The 20135-nt window shown below is 44.8% G+C and overlaps 1 protein-coding gene across 1 annotated transcript; it reads left to right on the top strand.

The window, feature by feature from the left end:
- Window positions 1–1316: 1316 nt before the first annotated feature.
- Window positions 1317–18036, top strand: DCUN1D1 (defective in cullin neddylation 1 domain containing 1). The gene is given in 9 exon segments (XM_079978262.1): window positions 1317–1409; window positions 1411–1463; window positions 1465–1486; window positions 8708–8924; window positions 9765–9933; window positions 11186–11316; window positions 12437–12519; window positions 13187–13283; window positions 14816–18036. Coding segments are annotated over 9 exon segments (930 nt in total). The 5' UTR covers window positions 1317–1331; the 3' UTR covers window positions 14896–18036.
- The last annotated feature ends 2099 nt before the right edge of the window (window positions 18037–20135 follow it).

Genomic DNA, 20135 nt, shown 5'->3' with positions numbered 1-20135 from the left:
TTTTTGCACAGGCGAAGATAGGATTTTTGTTAAGGGGGGAGGCAGCCAAAGCTGCTTCCTTTTTTTGGGGGGGGGGGAGATTTTTTAAAAAAATTATTCTTTATAATCACACTTTCCTCCAGGGACATCGAATAACTTACAAAAAAACCATTCAGTCGAAAATCTAACTATAACATACATCAAAATAGTCCTCCTATTAGTTATGCATAACAGTATATTCTTTTATCCTAATTTTCCCCCTTCCTCCCTCCCCCCCCCAAAAAAAATTGTTCTCTCTTCAAATCTTTAACCATGTGCACAGATTATACATTCTAATTTGAATGATTGGGTTGCCCCCCCTTTTTTTGGGAGGGGGCGTGGGAGATTGCCCCCTAAAGTTGTTGAACTTTTTTGGGGGGGGAATCACAGGTAAAAATACCCCCCCAAAAGAGACCATTATGGGGAGCAAGCTTTCGTGGAGGTTTACTTCCGATGTTTTTCGATCATTTTGTAAATGCTCTCCCCCAGTATTGGAAGACACAAGAGCTACCCACGCTGGAGGAATGGCAGGCGAAAGTGATCGACTTTATGGGACTGGCAGAAATGACCGGCAGAATCCGCGACCAAGAGAAAGAGACTGTGGAAGAAGACTGGAAGAAGTTTAAGATGTATCTTAAGAACTATTATAAAATTGAGGAGTGCTAAAATGCTGAGGGAAAATAAGACGTAGAATTGCAGCGGCAAATTGTGTTTAACTTTAGGGTGGAATTGAAAAGGAGAATGAATTTATATTTAATTGGCTAAGAAGGGTTGCTGAATAATGGTTTAAAATTAAGGATGCAAAAAGGGGAAGGTATGGGGAAGTCCGGGAAAAGAGGGTTATGGAAATAAGGTTAAGAAAATATGATTTTTTGTGTTGGTTTTATGTTGTTTTTGTTTATGTTAAAAATTTGGAAATTAATAAAAAATTTATTTAAAAAAAAAGAAAAGAAAATGCTCTCCCCTCGTTCCCCCGAAGGAAGAGGGGCCAGCAGTTCCATCAGGCCTCCCTCTGCCCTTTCCCCCCATAGGTCACCCCGGGAGACCCCAATCTCCGCCCCTCTTATTTCAGGCCCCTAAATGTATGTGTGTGTGTGGGGGGGGGTGTCGTGATCTCTTGCCCCCCCCCAAAAAAAGAGCCTCCCTCAGAGGCGCCTCAGAGGCTTCCTCGCGCGTGAGGAGAAGAAGCCCCCCCCGCCCCGCTCGCGCCTCGCCTCGCCGGATCCCCGGCCGGCCGGGCGGGCGGGCGGGCGCCGTTCTCGCTCTCCTCACACCGGTCGGTCTCGGCCCGGGGCGGCCCCGCCGCAGTGCGCATGAGCGGGTCGGCGGCGGAAGGCAGGGCCCGCGAGGAGGAGCCCCGGGAGCCGCCGCCGCCGCCGCCGCCGCCACCGACCCTCCTCCCGCCTCCTCAGTGTCCGCCTCAGCCGGCCCGGGAGGGGAGAGAGGCCCGCGCGCAGCCCCCACCATGGTGAGGCCCTCCGGCCCCGGGAGCGAGGGAGAGCGGGCGGAGGGAGGAAGCGCCGCCATCGCCTGGCAACGCGGGGCCTAGTCCGGGGTGAGGGGGGGGGGGAAGAGAGAGAGAGAGAGAGAGAGAGAGAGAGAGTCGGGGGTGCAGGGCTTGGGGGGGGGGGGCGGGCGGCCTCGGCGCCGGTGAGAAGCAGCCCGGCCCTCACCCACTTCCCACAAGCCGCCTATGCTGAGGGGGGGGGCTTTGAGATATAGGGTCTGGGGTCGGCCCTTGTGTGGAAATCCACTTCCCACCCCCCTGAAGTGGGGGGATTTGGGGGTGCCCCGTTGGGGTGTAGGGAGGGGCTCCAAAGGGTTTGCGTGGGCTTCAGAGGTTTCTGTATATGATGTGTCAGGGAGGTTTAGGGTTATTTTTCTCTCCTCCCCCCCCAAAAAAAAAAAACACCTTGGAGGACTGGTAGGGTGACTGGTAGGGGGAGAAAAACCCCCCTGGGCATTTGGGTGCTGCTTGATCTTGGGTGCCTGGGCCACCTCTTCCTTGTTTCGTTTTTTTCTTTTTCCTTTCCCCTCTATCTCTCTCTCCAACCTGGGGGAAGCATCTCTCCCCCCCCCCTCTCTCTTTGCATGCTGCACCTATCTCTGCTTGCAGTTGCGTTTTGTGCAGACCCCTCTTTTGTTGCTGTGTGTGTGTGCACGTGTGCATGCAAGCAGGCGGGTACTCCAGAGAGGGTTAGCTGGGGTTAGCCTGGTTTCAGCAGAAGCTCCCCCAAGTGCCTCGTGGCACCTCAAAAGACAGTTTTAAACCCTGCGAAAGCAGCAGCAGCAGCTGCATGGTGGTTGTCCTTAACTGGCAGTAGGGGTGGCATCCTGGCACTTTGTCCTCCAGCTCTGCCTTGTGGCAGGCGTAGTTAAATCTGCAGCACGTCATGAGGCTGGTGCCCAGGAGTTGCTGCTCACTACAGGACAGGACCTGGAAGAGAAAGTGGAGGAAATGTGCATGTTGCCCTCTGTGGCCCCCAGCCAAAAACTGCTTCAGAGTGACATAAATGACCTATGGAAAGGCCCATTTTGCCAATGGACAGCTCCATAACCCAGCGGTTGCTCACTTGCAACAACTGGCCGCCTGATAGAAGCTCAGACAAAGGGGCTGAGCCCTGCTATGAACCCAGATGCCAACTCTGCTCCTGTATTGTGTCAGGTGGTGCTATTGCAGGACCTAGCGCCAGTAATTCCCCTTAGGGGCTTGGTTGCTTGCTTGCTCATCCTGCGATGTGGATGTGCCATCACCTCTCATTAATGCCTTTTTGTTATTCACGTCAAAGAAACAGGTAGATGCCAAAAAAAGGGGGAAATAGAGACAGAAGGAAAAACGATACTGAAAAATGGAAGTGTTCAGAAGGTAGTGGGAGAGAATCTATTGCTCACCTCAAAATCGCCACATTTCAACAGAAGACTCCAAAGTGAGGCTCCGGTTTGAAATCGATGCACTACAGTTTATGAGCAAATTTGGTTCAGGTTCATTTAAGCTTGACTGGACTACAGCTTTTCTTCCCACTCCAGATGTTAAATTAGCATAGTGCACCTCGAAAGATATTGAATAGTACCACCACTGACTGCTGTTGTGAACAGTTTGCAAACCTGTTGCTATGCTGTCATTTGGACATCATGACTTTTTGACCTGTGTGTGTGTGTGTGAATGATTGCATCCCATGCTGTCTTTCTGTTCTTTGCAGTCCCCCTGTGCCAGTGTTCATGCTATTTAAAGGAGTGGGATATGCAGAGGCAGCACAGGGAAGGGGGGATTCCCCCGCCCCCAAAAAATGCCTTCTTACCTCTTTCATTCACAGAAAGCTTTACTGAATCAAAAAGCTTTCCATGAATGGAAGGACAACATTGGATACATACTATATACTATATATATCTGAGGAATAATCTCAGGTAACTGCTGAGTAATCTTTTATGCATCTGTTGGAATGAGATCCAGTTCACAAAAGCTTAAGACCATAGAAATCCATTAGTCTTTAAAATGCCACAAGACTGCTTGTGAATGCATATTTCATTTATGTTTCTCTGTGTTACACATTTTTTCTTGCTTATGAGGCAAGGAAACCATATCAACCATATTTATTCAGGTGTAATCCCCTCTTATTTCATGGGGAAAGCATTTTAAGATGACAAATCATGTGCACACTTACTTTAGGAGTCTGTCTCATTTAGATTGGTAGCTCTTACTTCCAGGTTGTTGTTGTTGTTGCTGCTGTTGTTGGTGCAGTCATCCGTATTTACCTTTTAGGCTAGATTTTAAACATCATGCTGAAAGGCTTCAGTTTCCATACCAATTTTTTTTAAAAAAATTTTGCCGTTGGAAATCCTTACTAAAAGGCAAGCAAAAGAGGAATAGATTTTAAAAAATGATTTTCTAGGTAAAATTATTTTACAGAATTATTTTACAGAATTTATTCAAGTTAATGGGATTGTTCCATAGTAAGTCACTTGAAAATTGTAGCCATGGTAATTTAGTTTACATAAATTTAGTTGATTAGTGGGTTTCTGAGATTCTTTCAGGTACTTTAGCCTGTTAAGCGGTTTGAGAAGTTCTAACTATTGGCTTCCTCTGCCACATTGCACAGGCTTCAGGAAAACATCATGCAAGATTCTTCAGGAAATACAGTGAGTGTACAGAGGCTTCTGAACTACTCAAGGTGTTTTGAGTGCATTTAACTTTGGCCTCACAGCACACACACCCAGGATGTTTTCTCCTTAAAACTAATTTATTGCCTTTGCACAAATCAACACCCAACTTCCTGTGAGGAGACTAACACAATGGAGCACTTATCCAGTCTAAATATAAGTTGTGGCAAGGCATATTTATACTGTAATAAGTGTCTCAAGAGGTGTGGGACACCTTCCTCTCTCTATAAATAGTTGGGCTAAAGAACTAGCAAATGATTGGATATGTCATCTGGACTTGACATGTTTGGATATATAATTAGGTTCCAAGTTTATTCTTGCTATCATAAGTTGGTGTTCTTCAGTAAATGTGGGCCAGTAAATTGAAGCTGAATCTTGAAAAAATAGAGGTGCTGCTATGCGTTCTGAGTTCTTGAGTGTGGAAGATGAGAAGACGGCCTATTTTTGATGGGATTGCAGTCATCTGAAAGGTGCAGATCTGTAGCTTCGGGGTGTTCCTGGATCCAGCACTGTCACTGGAGGCTCAGATGTGCCTTTTTCCAACTCTGACTGTTTTGCCCCTCATGGATAGAGATGACTTGGCCACTGTATTGCACCTTCTGGTAACCTCTGGATTATACTGTTGCGATACATTTTACTTCAGACAGCCCTTGAAAACAATTTAGAAACTTTAGCTGCTTCAAAATGCGGCAACCAGATTACTGGCCAGGGTTCCTCTTAGATGTCATATAAACCCTATTTTAAAACAGCTGCACTGGTTGCCAGTGTGTGAATTAGGCCCCAGATATATGAATGAACACACACACACACACACACACACACACACTGTCTTCATCCAGAGGGGCTTTTCTTGGTAGTTTCACGGCCCTCAGGATTGAGAGGAATGGCAGCCCGGAGAAGGACTTTCTTTGTAAAGGGCCCCCCTGACCATTAGGTCCAGTCGTGACCGACTCTGGGGTTGCAGCGCTCATCTCACTTTATTGGCCGAGGGAGCCAGCGTGCAGCTTCCGGGTCATGTGGCCAGCATGACTAAGCCGCTTCTGGCGAACCAGAGCAGTGCACGGAAACACTGTTTACCTTCCCGCTGGAGCGGTACCTATTTATCTACTTGCACTTTGACATGCTTTTGAACCGCTAGGTTGGCAGGAGCAGGGACCGAGCAACGGGAGCTCACCCAACACGGGGATTCGAACCGCCGACCTTCTGATTGGCAAGTCCTAGGCTCTGTGGTGTAACCCATAGCGCCACCCATGTCTTTCTTTGTAGCAGCCCCCAAATTGGGGAACTCCTTTTGCACAGAGGTTATGTTCTGGGGTTGGTGAATAGACATAAAAGCACATGAACAGTCTTACTTTCTAGAGCCAGTGTGCCAAATGGTCTTCACCCTCAAGCAAGGCAGAGAGCTTTAAAACTCCCACTCTCTGGTAGGCTTTTGCAAGATCTTGTGGGGCTGTTGGAGATCTTGCGAGAGCCTCCCAGAGCGTTGTAAGAAAACCAGAGAGCTTAAAAGTTCATTCTGGCATCAGCCCAGTGCCATAAAAGCTCATCAGCAATAGCAGTTTGGTCGCAGTAAGGGGGCGATGATTACTGCTCTGTTGTCCTCAACACCTGCTCATGATACTGCGTTTTGTGATTGTTCACTGATATTTAAAGAAGTGTAGCCCCATTGAAAGTGGTTCACAGGTACTGAAGTGCTGAGCGAAGTGGAGTTGCTGTTCAAAACGGCACTGTCCTTTCTCCCTTGTAACCTGCCACATCATAATGTCGGCATGCAACACATTTCTCTGCCTGCGCTCCACCCCTTAAATGACAGGGACGGGGAAATACACAATACAGTGACATCACAACATGGGTAAGTGCTGATGAACACTATTGTGGGGAGTGGAGTGGAGAGACTTTAACAGGGTGGTTTTCTTTCTTTCTTTCTTTCTTTCTTTCTTTCTTTCTTTCTTTCTTTTCCTTTCTTCCTTTCTTCCTTTCTTTCTTCCTTTCTTCCTTCTTTTCTTCTTTTCTTCTTTCTTCTTTTTTTAACAGCAACACACCTGTTATATGTAGTTCCACTCCAAGAAGTTTCCTTAAGTGTGTTGAGGTAGCAAGCCAAAATGTCACTTCCTTAAAGCTGTGCTAAGGTGCTTTATGCCCATTGTTGAGGGCTGAGTTCCCAGCCTCACTGAACAGCCAGTAAGTAGGTGGTGCTCGTTTATCTTATCACATGTTTGTCAACGGGAAAAAGTAAACAGCCTGCCATTTTTTAAATTTGTGTAGACAGAATTATGGAATTGTATTTTTCAACTTCCTTTGTTTAAATTTGCTGTGGCTGGGATGCAAAGCTAGTTTGTTTGTTTATTAAACTTGTATACTGCCCTTCATCCATAGATGTCAGGGCGGTTCACAAGATAAAAATGCAAAATAGGATAAGGTGGGCTTTAGTTTCTCAAGCAACAGCTCCCCCCCCCCACCGGTATTTGCTTTCCTGTGTTTGGGTACTTTTTGTGTGCGTAGTTGTACAAACTTTGAGATCTTTTCTGTAGGTTCTGTTCTGAGTACCCCTGAGTGCCTGTTGAGGTTTGGTGGGTGGGGATCTGGGCTAAGGTATTCCCCCCCCCGCCCCATGTGGTGGTGTCCCATCTCTGAGGTGTCAAGGTGGCAGCAAATTTGCTGTTTTCCAGAAGACAAGTCAAGAAGATGGTTTTTATTCTTCCATGTATTTGACAGATTCATAGCTGTCAACGTTCCCTTATTCCGAATATGATTCCTCACAAGAAAAGGGAAAAGTTGATAGCTATGCAGATGATCTCCTTTACTGCTTCTCACTGCTCTTTTCGGTTTAAATTGTAATGCTCTTTGTTGTATGCATGTTTGTCTTGTTAGCCACCTTGAATATTTATTGTTAAAAAAACAAGGGAGAATCTATTCAAATAAACAATACAAGATAGAAGCAATTAAAATAGGAATGCCTATAAATAAACTTGTAATATAGCATCTTTCCTTGTATAAGTTGAGAGACATGAATAGGAATTCAGTGAAGCTATATTCTGTTTGTACCATTTGTGGCTTTTACACTTGCCTTCTTAAGCCAGGGGGAAATAGGTAACCATAGATAGATGTGGATTCTTATCACAGTCGTAATGTCTGAAACCACTTGCTTTATCATGTGACTGTTTGGTGTAGTTTCTCCATCAGATGATGCTACCGTATGGCCTTGTTTACTGGCTATGAATCTCCATTAGTCAGGAAGCCAAATTAATTGTTGTGTGATGATGGAGCAAATACACCAACAATTTGCAATACTGAAGACTGTGTCAGGCTGTTAGCAATAAGGCTTCAGGGAAGGTATAGGCTGTGATCTAAAGGGACATACGAATACAGTGGTGCCTCGCAAGACAAAATTAATTCGTTCCGCGAGTTTTTTCGTCTTGCGATTTTTTCGTCTTGCGAAGCACGGACTTTGGAAAAGCTTCAAAAATCACCAAAGTCTTCAAAAACCTCAAAAAAGGCTGCCACACCGCGTACTATGAGTTGCTCCTCGAAGTGAATGCACGGTTTTAAGAAAAAGGAAACAAACTTGCAAGACAAAGGAAACAAACTTGCAAGACGTTTTCGTCTTGCAAAGCAAGCCCATAGGGAAATCCGTCTTGCAAAGCAACTCAAAAAACGAAAAACTCTTTTGTTTTGCGAGTTTTTCGTCTTTTGAGGCATTAGTCTTGTGAGGTACCACTGTACGCTTCCTGCATGCTCCTGCATTTTTGCATTTTCATTGCAACCTCACATAGCTCTTATACAACACTTCTTCCCCAAGTTCAGCCAGTAGTTTGGGGGATTTGGTGTGAGAACAGTTTATATGAAACCTGCCAGTAGTGTCTGCGTAATGCTGAAACCTGTTGGGCAGGTTTCCCTTCTAACTGCTCTCCTGTAAACTGACATATTTGGATGCTTGTGTGTCTCTTTGTGTCACAGCTGTTGTCCCCTCCTAAGCCCTGTAATGTGCTTTCTGTGGAACATTTAGAGCCTTGGTTCTCAACCCGTGGGTCCCCTGATTTTGTCAGACTACAACTCTCATTCCTAGCCAGCATGACCAGTGGTCAGGGATGATGGGAGCTGTAGTCCAACAACCTCAGGAGACCCACAGGTTGAAAACCACTGGTTTAGAGGATCTGCCATGAGTGTTTCTGTGGCTGCTACATCCTCCCTATCACAAAAGAGCGGGACACATCCATGAGCCAAGTTGCTGGTTGTCTCAAGTAGAAAGGAGAGCCATCACACAATGTTTTATCCTTGATTCTGTTGCATAGCTTGTTTGTTGAACTTGTGAGCTGCTTTGGGCACCATTGAGCTTGGAATTAAATTCTTAATTAGAAGGAGTTGAGCAACACCACAGGTAGGCTTTCTGTATGTCCACCTTAATTCTCTATCAGGTACCATTCACTTGAGGAAAGTGGCCCTTTTGAGCTACAGGTTGAAGTTGGATATTCCTCCTCAGGTAAGCACACGGGAGATCTCACTGCTCTTGTGTTTTCTGATACTTTTCTAGAACAAGCTGAAGTCATCACAGAAAGATAAAGTTCGGCAGTTTATGATCTTCACACAGTCCAGCGAAAAGACCGCAGTGAATTGCCTGTCTCAGAATGACTGGAAGCTAGATGTTGCAACAGATAACTTTTTCCAAAATCCTGAACTGTATATACGAGAAAATGTTAAAGGATCATTGGACAGAAAGAAGTTAGAACAGCTATATAATAGATATAAAGGTAAGTATAGGGCAGTTTTTTCTTTTTCTTTTCCAAAAGATTTGTTAAATGCATCATTTTGCTGGCAGTAGATTCCATTTGGAATCCAGGCCAGAAACTTGAGTTTCAGCTGTGGCCAGATCAGACCAAGAATGCAGTGCCCTATAAGCATTACAACAAAGGCTACCCTTTATTTATGACATTTTTATCCCACCCTTCCTCTAGGCAGCTCAGGGTGGGAGACATTCCCCCACCATCCCACATTGTATCCTTGCAACAACCATGTGAGGTGGGTTAGACTGAGAGATGGTTAAAGGGTCTTAAGGTGAGTGTCATGGCTGAAAGTAGATCTGGACCTTCCTTCTGATTGCTACACAGATGCTCGTTCTTGCCGTCATGGTGCTAGACTTACTGGCAGAGCATCTGGGTTGCCCGTTTTTTTCTCATCCTCCCAGGCAATCATTTGTCAAGCCATCTCATCAACCCTGAGACATAGGAAAGCCTTCCTTTTCCTTCTCCCTAGAATCTTTTGTCCTGGACTGCATTTTAACTCCTCCTCACAGAGGTAAAATCCAGTCCTTCAGGGAGCACATTGGGTTGAGTCATGCTCTCTTTCTTTAAATGGGAATAAGTGACCCACCTTCCAATGCAATTGTGATTGCAGGTAAGATGAGGTTTGCAGAGGGGACACACTTAAAACAGTGCATAAAAGTGAATGCTATGTAGAAGCCGACAGCATTTAATGGCCTTAGGAAGCAGGTTCTTGAACAAGTGCTCGGCTGCCATACCTTTTATTACAAATCGTTTCAAAAAGACGGAGACTTCCATTCATTTTATTTTGTTTCCCTCTTATACTCCAAGATCCTCAAGATGAGAATAAAATTGGCATAGATGGCATACAGCAGTTTTGTGATGACCTTGCACTTGACCCTGCCAGTATTAGTGTATTGATCATTGCCTGGAAGTTCAGAGCTGCGACGCAATGTGAATTTTTAAAAACGGAATTCATGGATGGGATGACAGAACTAGGGTAAGTGCTCAATAACTCTATGAAAACTCTATGAAAGTAGGCGGGCCATGCTATTCTGTGCATAGATTTGAACAGAAGAGGAGCTGGTGCCCAAAGGGGGTTTCTTGTATTTCTTGGAGAGGTGGCCTCAGTCTCTGCCTCCCAGGAAAGTTCCACAAATGTGTTGGTGATAATGTATTTTCAGCACCGCTTAATAGAAAAGAGAGCTTCAGGAATGATCGGACTATATATATGTGACATTACTTTTTTTTTGTTAAAGCAACTATTTAGTAATGCCATTTTACAAAGTATTTAGAAAGTATTTACTTCCATGCGTGAAGCAGAATCTTACGTAACTCAGGAAGAGCCATTCAAACTCTTATCTGGTGGAGGAATGTGTATTATGTATTTGTATCTCTATGAATGAACACAATTTATTTCACACACACACTTGATTTCCCAGTGCCAGCCTCAGGTGCAGCTTTGCCATAGCATCTCTGGGCTCCTTTCAATGCCATGCAAAGGGCTCCTGGCAGCTCCCTCAGTCCCCATGAAGCTCCTAGGAAATCATACATACTGCTACTTTCAACTCAGTAAAAAGTACTGACTCAGTCTGGGCCATATGCTGAAATTTAAAACAAAATGCTCCATGCAAATCTTCAGCTACAAGGCATTCAAACTATCTGATACATACATTTGCTCAGTGTTTTGTCTTCTAAATGCCAATAAGCATGTCGATGCAAGGTTCGATTGAGGTATGAGGGAGCACAGATGGTGTATTTGAGCATGGCATTCTTTGCGCTCCTGATAATGCATTTCTTTGAGACCTTGTCTGTTCACAAGAACAACTCACCATCTGCCAGATTGTTGAGATTAAACAGCCTGTTTTCAAATGTTGCCCCTTCCCAGCTGTGGTATTTTGCTTGATTCTTCTTTGATGGTGTTTGCCGCTGTAATCGTATTCATAGATTTGAACAGAAGAGGAGCTGGTGCCCAAAGGGGGTTTCTTGTATTTCTTGGAGAGGTGGCCTCAGTCTCTGCCTCCCAGGAAAGTTCCACAAATGTGTTGGTGATAATGTATTTTCAGCACCGCTTAATAGAAAAGAGAGCTTCAGGAATGATCGGACTATATATATGTGACATTACTTTTTTTTTGTTAAAGCAACTATTTAGTAATGCCATTTTACAAAGTATTTAGAACATGATCCTAAACTAATGCACAGATAAACTTTTGTGTTTGTTTTTTAAACCAAATAAATAAACCCAACAACAGATGTGACAGCATAGAAAAACTAAAGGCCCAGCTTCCAAAAATGGAACAAGAATTGAAAGAGCCAGGAAGATTTAAGGATTTTTATCAGTTTACCTTCAACTTCGCAAAGAATCCGGGACAAAAAGGTTTAGGTATGTATGCCAATATTTCCTTATACAGAAGTGAGTGGTCCAAGTCAGGGTCCATATTGGGCTACAGCTGATTCTGATGAGAGAAAACACCCCTTGCCTCCAGAGTGGTGTTTACACATTGAGATTACCAGAGTAGGCTTCCCTAAGCAAACATATCTTCTTGGAAAAATGTCCTGATACTTCGGCATGCTTGCGCACTGGAGGACTGCCGATAAGTTTGGTTCGTTCAGTCGTGTTTCTAAGTTCTCTTTTCCCAAAAGCATTTTCAATTGACAGGGAATTGTAAGAATTATAACAAATAAGCTGTATTTGAAACTTGGTATAGTTTAGGAGGGACGCAGGTGGCGCTGTGGGTTAAACCACAGAGCCTAGGACTTGCTGATCAGAAGGTCGGCGGTTCGAATCCCCACGACGGGGTGAGCTCCCGTTGCTCTGTCCCTGCTCCTGCCAACCTAGCAATTCGAAAGCACGTCAAAGTGCAAGTAGATAAATAGGTACCGCTCTGGCGGGAAGGTAAACGGTGTTTCCGTGCGCTCCTCTGGTTCGCCAGAAGCGGCTTAGTCATGCTGGCCACATGACCCGGAAGCTGTACGCCGGCTCCCTCGGCCAGTAAAGCGAGATGAGTGCCGCAACCCCAGAGCCGGTCACGACTGGACCTAATGGTCAGGGGTCCCTTTACCCTTTATGGTTTAGGAAGCAATCTTTGTCACAGCGTGCAAAGCTGTCCAGGGGGAGGGAGGGAGAGGGTGATTGCCGCATTGAACATGGGCAAACGCCTGCCTGCATGCTGCCTTTAATATCTTGAGGAAAGGGTGGATACCCAGGATCATGACTGGGAAGCCTCGGGCCTTCCAGATGTGGCTGGACTACGACTTCCACCATCCCTGACCATTGGCCAGGCTGGCTGGGACAAGCAGGAATTGGAGCCCAATCACATCTGGAGAACCACTCATTCCCCAGCCCAAGATCCCGAAACACTCTTAAGTGTTACTGTACTAAGAGAGTGTTCTTTGCAACCCTCACTTTTACTATGCAATTCCCGAACAGGTGTGTCTGGACAAGCGGGGAGGGGGAAAGCCTCAATTACTTATTTAATTACCCATTTTCTTTTATGTTGCAGACTTAGAAATGGCCATCGCCTACTGGAATTTAGTACTTCATGGACGATTTAAATTCCTAGACTTGTGGAACAAATTTTTATTGGTAAGCGCAAGTATGAATTGCCTCATTAGTAATGACTAAGTGCCCAGTTCTGGGAGGTTCTGCAGCCTGACTCTTCCCTACGGGACCCAGATCAACAGTCTTTGCCGCACGTGGCATTGGTCAGCAGCTAGTGGCCCACCACCCAAATCCACACTGTAGATAACCGGCAGCTTTCCTTGCCCCAAAACCTCGTTTGATTTTAAAACTTGAAGAAAGAGGGTGTTGGGATGACAACCAAAAGCAGAAATCCCAAATGGCATTCTTTTAAAAAAGGATTATTTTGAATATCTCTTACAGAATTATTTTGGGGGTTCCCCCCGACCCATCATAGTTCTAAAGCCTGTGGGACTTGCAGCTGTGTAAGGCACCTGACTGGCTTTGCTGCAAAAACGGGCCTGGTTGATGGGCTGTGTTTGACTTCACAGGTCATATGTGAACATGCAGTGGTGCTGCAGGTTTTGTATCTTGAGCCACTAGCCCAGTCTGTTCTTATTGGCAGTAGCTCCCTATGAACAGGATTCATAGCCAGTCCTAAGGGCCTCTTAGCTGGAGGTTGAAGCTAGGACATTCTGCATGCTCTTCCATTAAGACAAAGCTTTTCCTCTGGCCCTTCCAGCGATGACATGTGTAGCTAATGCTTTTCACACTCTGATTTCCCTCAAAACAGGAACATCATAAAAGATCTATACCAAAGGACACTTGGAACCTTCTTCTAGACTTCAGCGCGATGATTGCAGATGATATGTCGAATTATGACGAGGAAGGTAAAGTTGCCATTTGTTCCTCTTGGGGCACTTTGGCCTGTGTGGAGTGCTCTGTCCCCAAGAAGCTTCTCTCCCTTAAGTGATCCTGCTTTTGCCCTGGACCTTCCGTATTTTCCTGTTGGCTTCCCCTCCTACTATAATTTTCAATTTGTTGGAAATCCCTGATATCATAAGGGGCACAGTGGGTATTAAAACAGTTTCTGGAAAAATAAAGCCGCTCATTTCTTGCATATTCCATGCTCAATCCAGGACTCGAACAGTTCTAGTCATTGCCATCCTCATAGTGACCACGGATCTAATTCTGGCAAGCCAGCCTCTCCACAGCAAGGAACACCTGCTGCTGTTTCCACTATTGAGTTGCTTCTCCTCTTACGCTGCTCAGTTGGGTTGCCAGGCTGGCCCCTGCGCCACTGAATCTGCCGCACCTCCATGTCCGATTGGCTGAACTTGCAACCATGTGTGACTTCCCTTTCTGCCTGCCCTTGAATGTTTTGCTCAGCTCCCCAGACTTGCTCTCTTCATGTCCCTTGGGTGCGAATGAGGAGCTGCCTGTTTCTGCATGAGGGAAAAACCAAGATGGCGGGGTGAAGGACAACTCTTAGCTGTGTACAGCAGGGGTGGGAGATCTTGTTCAGTTTGAGGGCTGCCTTTCCTTCTTAGCCACCTTCCTTCCAGGGGCCACTTGGCAGTAGTGGGTGGGACCAGATGTAGATGCAGATGGAACAATGAAGGTGAACTGTACCTTCATATAGTGGGCAAGCTCCTGCACATGCTCTCCCCTCCGGCCAGGCAAACAAGGCATTTTCAGAACACAATCCAGCCAGAAGTAACACCCCATGAGAGAAGCGAAGTAGCGCAATGGGTAGTGGTCCAGGGAAACTCTCAAGGATCAGATAGAGAGGCTTGGAGCGTCTCTATAAAGAGGAGTGCAGAAAACGGGGGGGGGGGGGGGGGCAAGCCTTGTAAACTTCTCTTTTGTGCTGGGCAGGGGCAAGGCTGCACTTGCTTGGCAGGGAGCGAAAGGCACTCTGCCCACATTTCGAAGCTTTTTTAATATAACCCTTCTGGCCCATTGCTTGATCCAAAGATCTCCTTCTGCAGCAGGGTGCTGTGTGTGGCTCTATGAATGCTGATCTTTCTTTTCTTTTTTAAATTTTATAAAAAAAATCCCAAAATTAGCATATCCAAGAAAAAAAACCTTAGCATTCCATCTTTTAGAACCTTGTATAAAGTTTTCTGACTAAACGCTCTCACTTTTTAAAAAGTTTGTGTCCAAAGAGTGGCTGTCCCAGGATTAAAAATTTTAAGATTTTAAAAATTATTATTAAATAATGAAAATAAAAATACTGGCCAAAACTGAAGGGCTGTTCTGAGGTAACAATGCATGTGAAGAGCTTGGAACACATAAAATGCTAAATATTTTCTGGTGACATTTTCTTGTAACAGCTAGGGGGCAAATTATAGTCCCCAACTCTTCAGATAAGGCATTCTGCAATCTTAATAATTCCACCCCTCTCCCTCTTTTCTTCCAGGGGCATGGCCTGTTCTTATTGACGACTTCGTGGAATTTGCACGCCCTCAAATTGCTGGAATAAAAAGTACGACAGTGTAGTGCTAAATGAACCTTCTAGAATGTACATAGTCTGTACAAAATAAACAACATGGGGGAAAATTGCACAGTCAATTTCTGCTGACTGAACAGGACTGAAGACCAATCCTCAAGAAATAAAGGCTGGGGGTTGAGTCAAACCTTTAAGGATCTACTTTGGACCATATCAGACGATGGGTGGTTTGGGCTTCTCATCTAGCCTGGGCCAGCCTTGCCCATTGGAAAACTCCAGCATTGTGGATATCATTCTTTTTCTTTTTTAAAAAATGAAGCACCCTAATCCTTTCCATAAATCTTAAAATGCTTTTTGGATATTTTTTTTTTAATTTCTTGTTCCTCCTAAAGGCACATGCTGTCTTCACCAAGCAAAATCTTTTGACGTAATAATTTCACAGATCAGCATCGCAATCTGTTTCAGAAAAGCTTCAAGTAGCACACCTTTGGGCTAGCTGCAAAGACTTTGCCGAGAATATCCTAAAAGAGTGATTCGTTGGATCTGGTTCCATACTGTCCGTTCACAGCTATTGTCCATGTGAGTGGCAAGGGGTTTCTTTGCTTTGTTCTAAAGCAAATGTCAAAAATACCCTGGCAAAAGGTCTGGGCTTTTCTGCCCGCCAATATCGGGCTATCCAGCTATGTAGGTGCTTGACTGAAGTTCTGTTGTGTCTAACAGTGAACGCTGCTGAAACGCAGGACAGATACGGCGCTCAACAGTATCCATATTTTAATAATCTAGTCGGAAACACTGGGTGCCTAATGTTGAAAGGTGAACCATCCTTTAGGGCCCCGATCCTCAGTAGCTGGGCCATGTGAATCTTGCTAAGTCTCTGCCTCTTGCTTCTTGCTGTCCCCCCTGCCCCCTGCCAACACTCGGTGGCTTCCCTTGTCTGCCAGCACTCCACCCTTGACCACTGCGTTTCTTTGCAATGCCATGCATGCAGAGAGAAAGAGGCAGGGCCTGGAATACTTGTGCCCACCTAAATTAGTGATACCCTCTCCACCACCACGCCCTCAGTACTGTCTTGTAGCTAACTTGGATGACACCATTCCAGGGCGGCAGGGGTGTCCACCTTCTTCAGGGAATTGGGGCACTTACCCTTACCCCTCAATCCTTGGGGCGAAGTATCATGGGTCATGTTATTTCTAACTTCCAAGAGTGGGGTTGGGTTTTCTGATAGAAAGACCAGCAGGATTCATCCTAGAATGTGGGTGATAAGTTGCTCACAACTGCTCTTAGTTACCCAATAAATTTTTTTGTAGCATCTCTTTGTCCAGGAAATCTTTCCCGCCCCCATTAACTTCTACTGAAATGTTAAAACTTGAATACAGTACTGAATTTATAATGTTTGCTACACAATACGTAGAATCCTTGATTAGGGCCAACAGAGGTTTTTGGTCGTGGGTATAACAATGAGTGTGATATGCATTTTCTTCTATACTTGATGGTTTGAGCCATTAATACAAAATTTTTATGATGTTAGCGGTACTGACATTATGGTCCACGTCCTTCATCGGTGACAGGCAACTTACCGTATTAACAGCAAATCGCTGTAGTTGTCAAAACAGAGGGATCCCTACTCCGAGCAAAAGTTCTGCCAGGCTCTAGCACATAGACACCTTGAGCAAGCAGGAACGCCTCAATTCATTTTTGCAATCGTGGCCGCAGAAATCCCTGCACGAGGTTATTGCTAGCACAAGAGCTCTCCTGCTTAAGTGAAGCCTTTGTGTGAGCTCCAGACTTGCTGGGTTCACAAGTTTATCTTTCTCAAGCAAGTACATAGTATAAACTAGCATAATCCGGCCAAATGGGTTAAGCACTATTAGTGGGAGAGTCTTAAGTGTATCGTTGACTCTTTAGTGGTGCTTAACTTTGGCTGGGTCAGGCGAAAGAAATGTTTTGCTTAACCATGGTGGAGAAACTGGGAGTGCGCTTTGGGCTCATGAACCCCTCTTCCCTTTTAGCCGTGTGTAGCAATCCCATCTCCCCAATGCTTTTAAGATAGAGTTTGAAACTTAAGTGAAGGAGCTAGTTTGCATACCTTGGTTAAAGTTGACTACAGTATTGATCTTGGTTCAAGTGCCACACTAAACATGGTTAATAAAAGGAATGGGGAGAGATCTGGCACGGGAGAGTGTTAGTGGGAGCCCCTGGGATCTCCCAGTCTTCCCCAGTGCCTAAGCAAGGGGGAAACTTTTGCCTCTGAACTGGGCTCCACTGCACTTCATCTGCTTCTACACTTGTGTCCAGTTCACAGAGTCTGGCTTTTCCTTTTGAGCCACGGCTTTAGTCCTTGTGTTTTTACATGGCAAAAGCAGCACTTGAAATGCCTTCTGGCTATAATGTCATGTAACTTCACGAGTGATACTAAGCTGTTTTCTGGAAATCATTTCGCAGAGGAAACATGAGCTGTTTTCCCCATCCGATATTAAAAGTCCTTTTCTAATCTTTAAAAAAAGGAAAAGTTCAGGCTTGGCATATTGTGTCCTGTCTCATTTATCCATAAAATTAGAAAGAAAGAAAACACTTATGCACATGCTAAATAATTTTAGGGAAAATACTTGAGTATTAAATTGCTTTATCTTTTTTAAAACCTGTATGAAGTTGTGAGAAAGGGGCTTCCCTTTTTCCCAGCTGTGCCCTTTTGGTAAAGCTCAGTCTTGTGTTAATTTAAGAAAACCATTAGATAAAAATTGGGAATCCCTTCTTCAGAAGCCAGAGTTTGCAAAGTCAAATATATTGCTTTACTGCTTGCATTGTTTCTTTTCTCTCTCTCGTGTAAATATCAGTGGAGACTTGAATTATGAAAACTACAAGGTGTGTGTGCTGTTTCCGGTCTTAAGAAAATTTGGGTACAGTTTTTTCAGAATGAGTCATTGATGTATGTATGCTGTGTATTTTTTGTGTTTTGGTGTTCTTTTTTTTCCAAATGAGATGTACTTAACTCTGTCCCTGTGGAGAAGGTTGGGGCATAAATGCTGTGCTGTTTTTTGTTTCTTTTTAAAGATAATTCCTTTTGCAATGTTGAGGCCTTTTCAACAAAATGGATTTTGCCATCAGTTTGGTACTACACAATTTATAATTACTGTGTAATTATAAAACTGCATTACATAAAGCATTGCTGTCTTAAGTAGCAGAGAAACTAAGGTTATTTGTGTGATTGCCTCTCTGAATTTTAAGAAGAGTGTTCACTTCAATAGGCACAAACTGGTCAAATTTTCTTTTCAGTGGGAAGTGTGCTATCAAATCGGCGCTTGGTTGGATTGTGTCCAGTGGCAAGAGATGTTTGGCTTATTGTTGGCTTGCTTCTGAATGTAAATGCCCAGCTCTTCGAGAGACTGAAAAATGCCCAAACTTTATGCCCATTTGTATGTGTGTGTTGATTTTTTTTTTAAAAAAATTAAAAGTTGTGAACCTTTTTGGGTTGATAGTATTCTAGTATTCATAAAATCAACCCACTCTTCAACTTGGCAGTAATCTTCCCCTTCACAAATCACTTTCTTTTGCCAAATATTAGAAAAAGTGAATGCTTAAACAAAATTCAAACCTTCGTATTTGATTTATATATATATACCAATATATAGAATTAGAAATACCTTGCTACATGAGAATATTTGGGAATCAAGGCTTTTATTTCAGTCACGTGATCAGAATCTGTAAGTTAAATTGTAACTACCTAGAAAAATCCCTCGACAGACCAGAGGCAATAAAGTTCCGGCCCAGTTGTCACGGTGAAACTTTCTCATGAATTATTTTGTTTAAAAACAATCCCATTTTTTTAAAAAGCAAAAGCAACTTATGGCCAGGAATGAGAAAGCAGAACCTTGCTAATGGCCTCCTGTTTGCCATGACATGCCACAACTTTTTGGTTGCACAGTGGAGGGGTTTTTATTCCCAGCCGTGGCACATTGCTTTGAGATTACTTGGGGTGGGTGGGGGGAGAGAGACTGAGGTACCTCCATGTTTAATGTGGTTGGTCCAAAAGCTACAGCATTTGTCTCTTGAACAACCTGTTAAATAAAGTAACTTATTTCTTAAAACTGTTCTCTGATGAAAATCCATTTGAGTAAGTTAAAAGACGTTTCATATAGCTTTAAAGGCTTTAAGGTAACTTCTCACGGGTCTTGTTTTCAAGATGTGATGCGAATTTCCTGAGCAAGAGGAGCAGGTTAACTTAGGAACGTTTTACGCATTGCACAGAGGCAGATCTCGATTTTGCCCTCAATTGTGCCACGAGTGTAAACTCTACATGGCTTCTTAATGAATGTACCTGTCAGAGCTGCCTCTAGGTCCCAGCTCACAGAGGACCAACGCTAGGCTGTCGTAATGTACAAAAGTCTTTATTGAAGTTCAATTTCCATTTCAAAGCCGCAGCGCGCAGCCCTACATCTTAAACCCTAGATCGGCGAAGTCCCGTCTGAGTCTCCTCCCCTCTGACACCAGTTTAAGATCCTAGCCCTGCTCCACCTTTTCCGCTGCTCTCTCCTCTTCTGGGTCCTCCTGCCCGCTGGGGCATTGCCCTTTCTGGACTCTTCCGACGCTGAGTCACTTAGCTCCTCCCCCTGCCTCCTGCGGGCTTTAGGACCCGGTTCCCAATCCTCATTCTCTGCTGTCCCGCGCTCCTGTACATTTGAACTTGCCTCTCGCACCAACCCAGTGACCTTTCTCCTAACCGTTACACTACTTCGGTCACTGCTTCCCTCTTCCGGGATACTGGCCGGATATGACCTCCCCTCCGTTGTCCGACTTTCTGATGGAGGCGTGGTCAGCCCTGCCTCATCTTCTCTCCCTGGTGGGGAATGCACTGGCCCCGATCCTTGGGACTCTTCCCCCCCACTCTGCTCTGGTGGGGAAGCTGGTCCTGATTTCCAACTACTGCTCTGGGAGTCCCTGCTGCCCCCTTGCTCCTGGGGCGTTCCCCTTGGGAACCCCCTACCCCTGGCCACTGGCGCCCCCTTCTGTGAATCTTCCGATTCGCTGGAGAGGCTCATGGAATCCCTCGGTCCACTGTCCTCTTCTCCTACGCTCCCCTCGGATTCTTCCCCTTCGCTCTCCATCTCCTCTCTTCCCTGTGCCTCTGCTCCTGAGCCCCTGACAGTACCTATGTGCTACATGCATTTATATTTATGATATTTTGGGTGTACACCTAGAATTGATGTGGAGGTAAGGTTTCCACCCTATGCACCAAACTCCATACCTCTGAATAAACACTTGTAGGAGTTGTTAAGATTCTTTACACGTGTTG

Source organism: Podarcis cretensis (assembly GCF_951804945.1).
Source record: "Podarcis cretensis genome assembly, chromosome: 5".
Lineage (NCBI taxonomy): Eukaryota > Metazoa > Chordata > Lepidosauria > Squamata > Lacertidae > Podarcis > Podarcis cretensis.
Note: the sequence above shows the minus strand (reverse complement) of the source record. Positions and strands in the feature narration are given on the sequence as shown.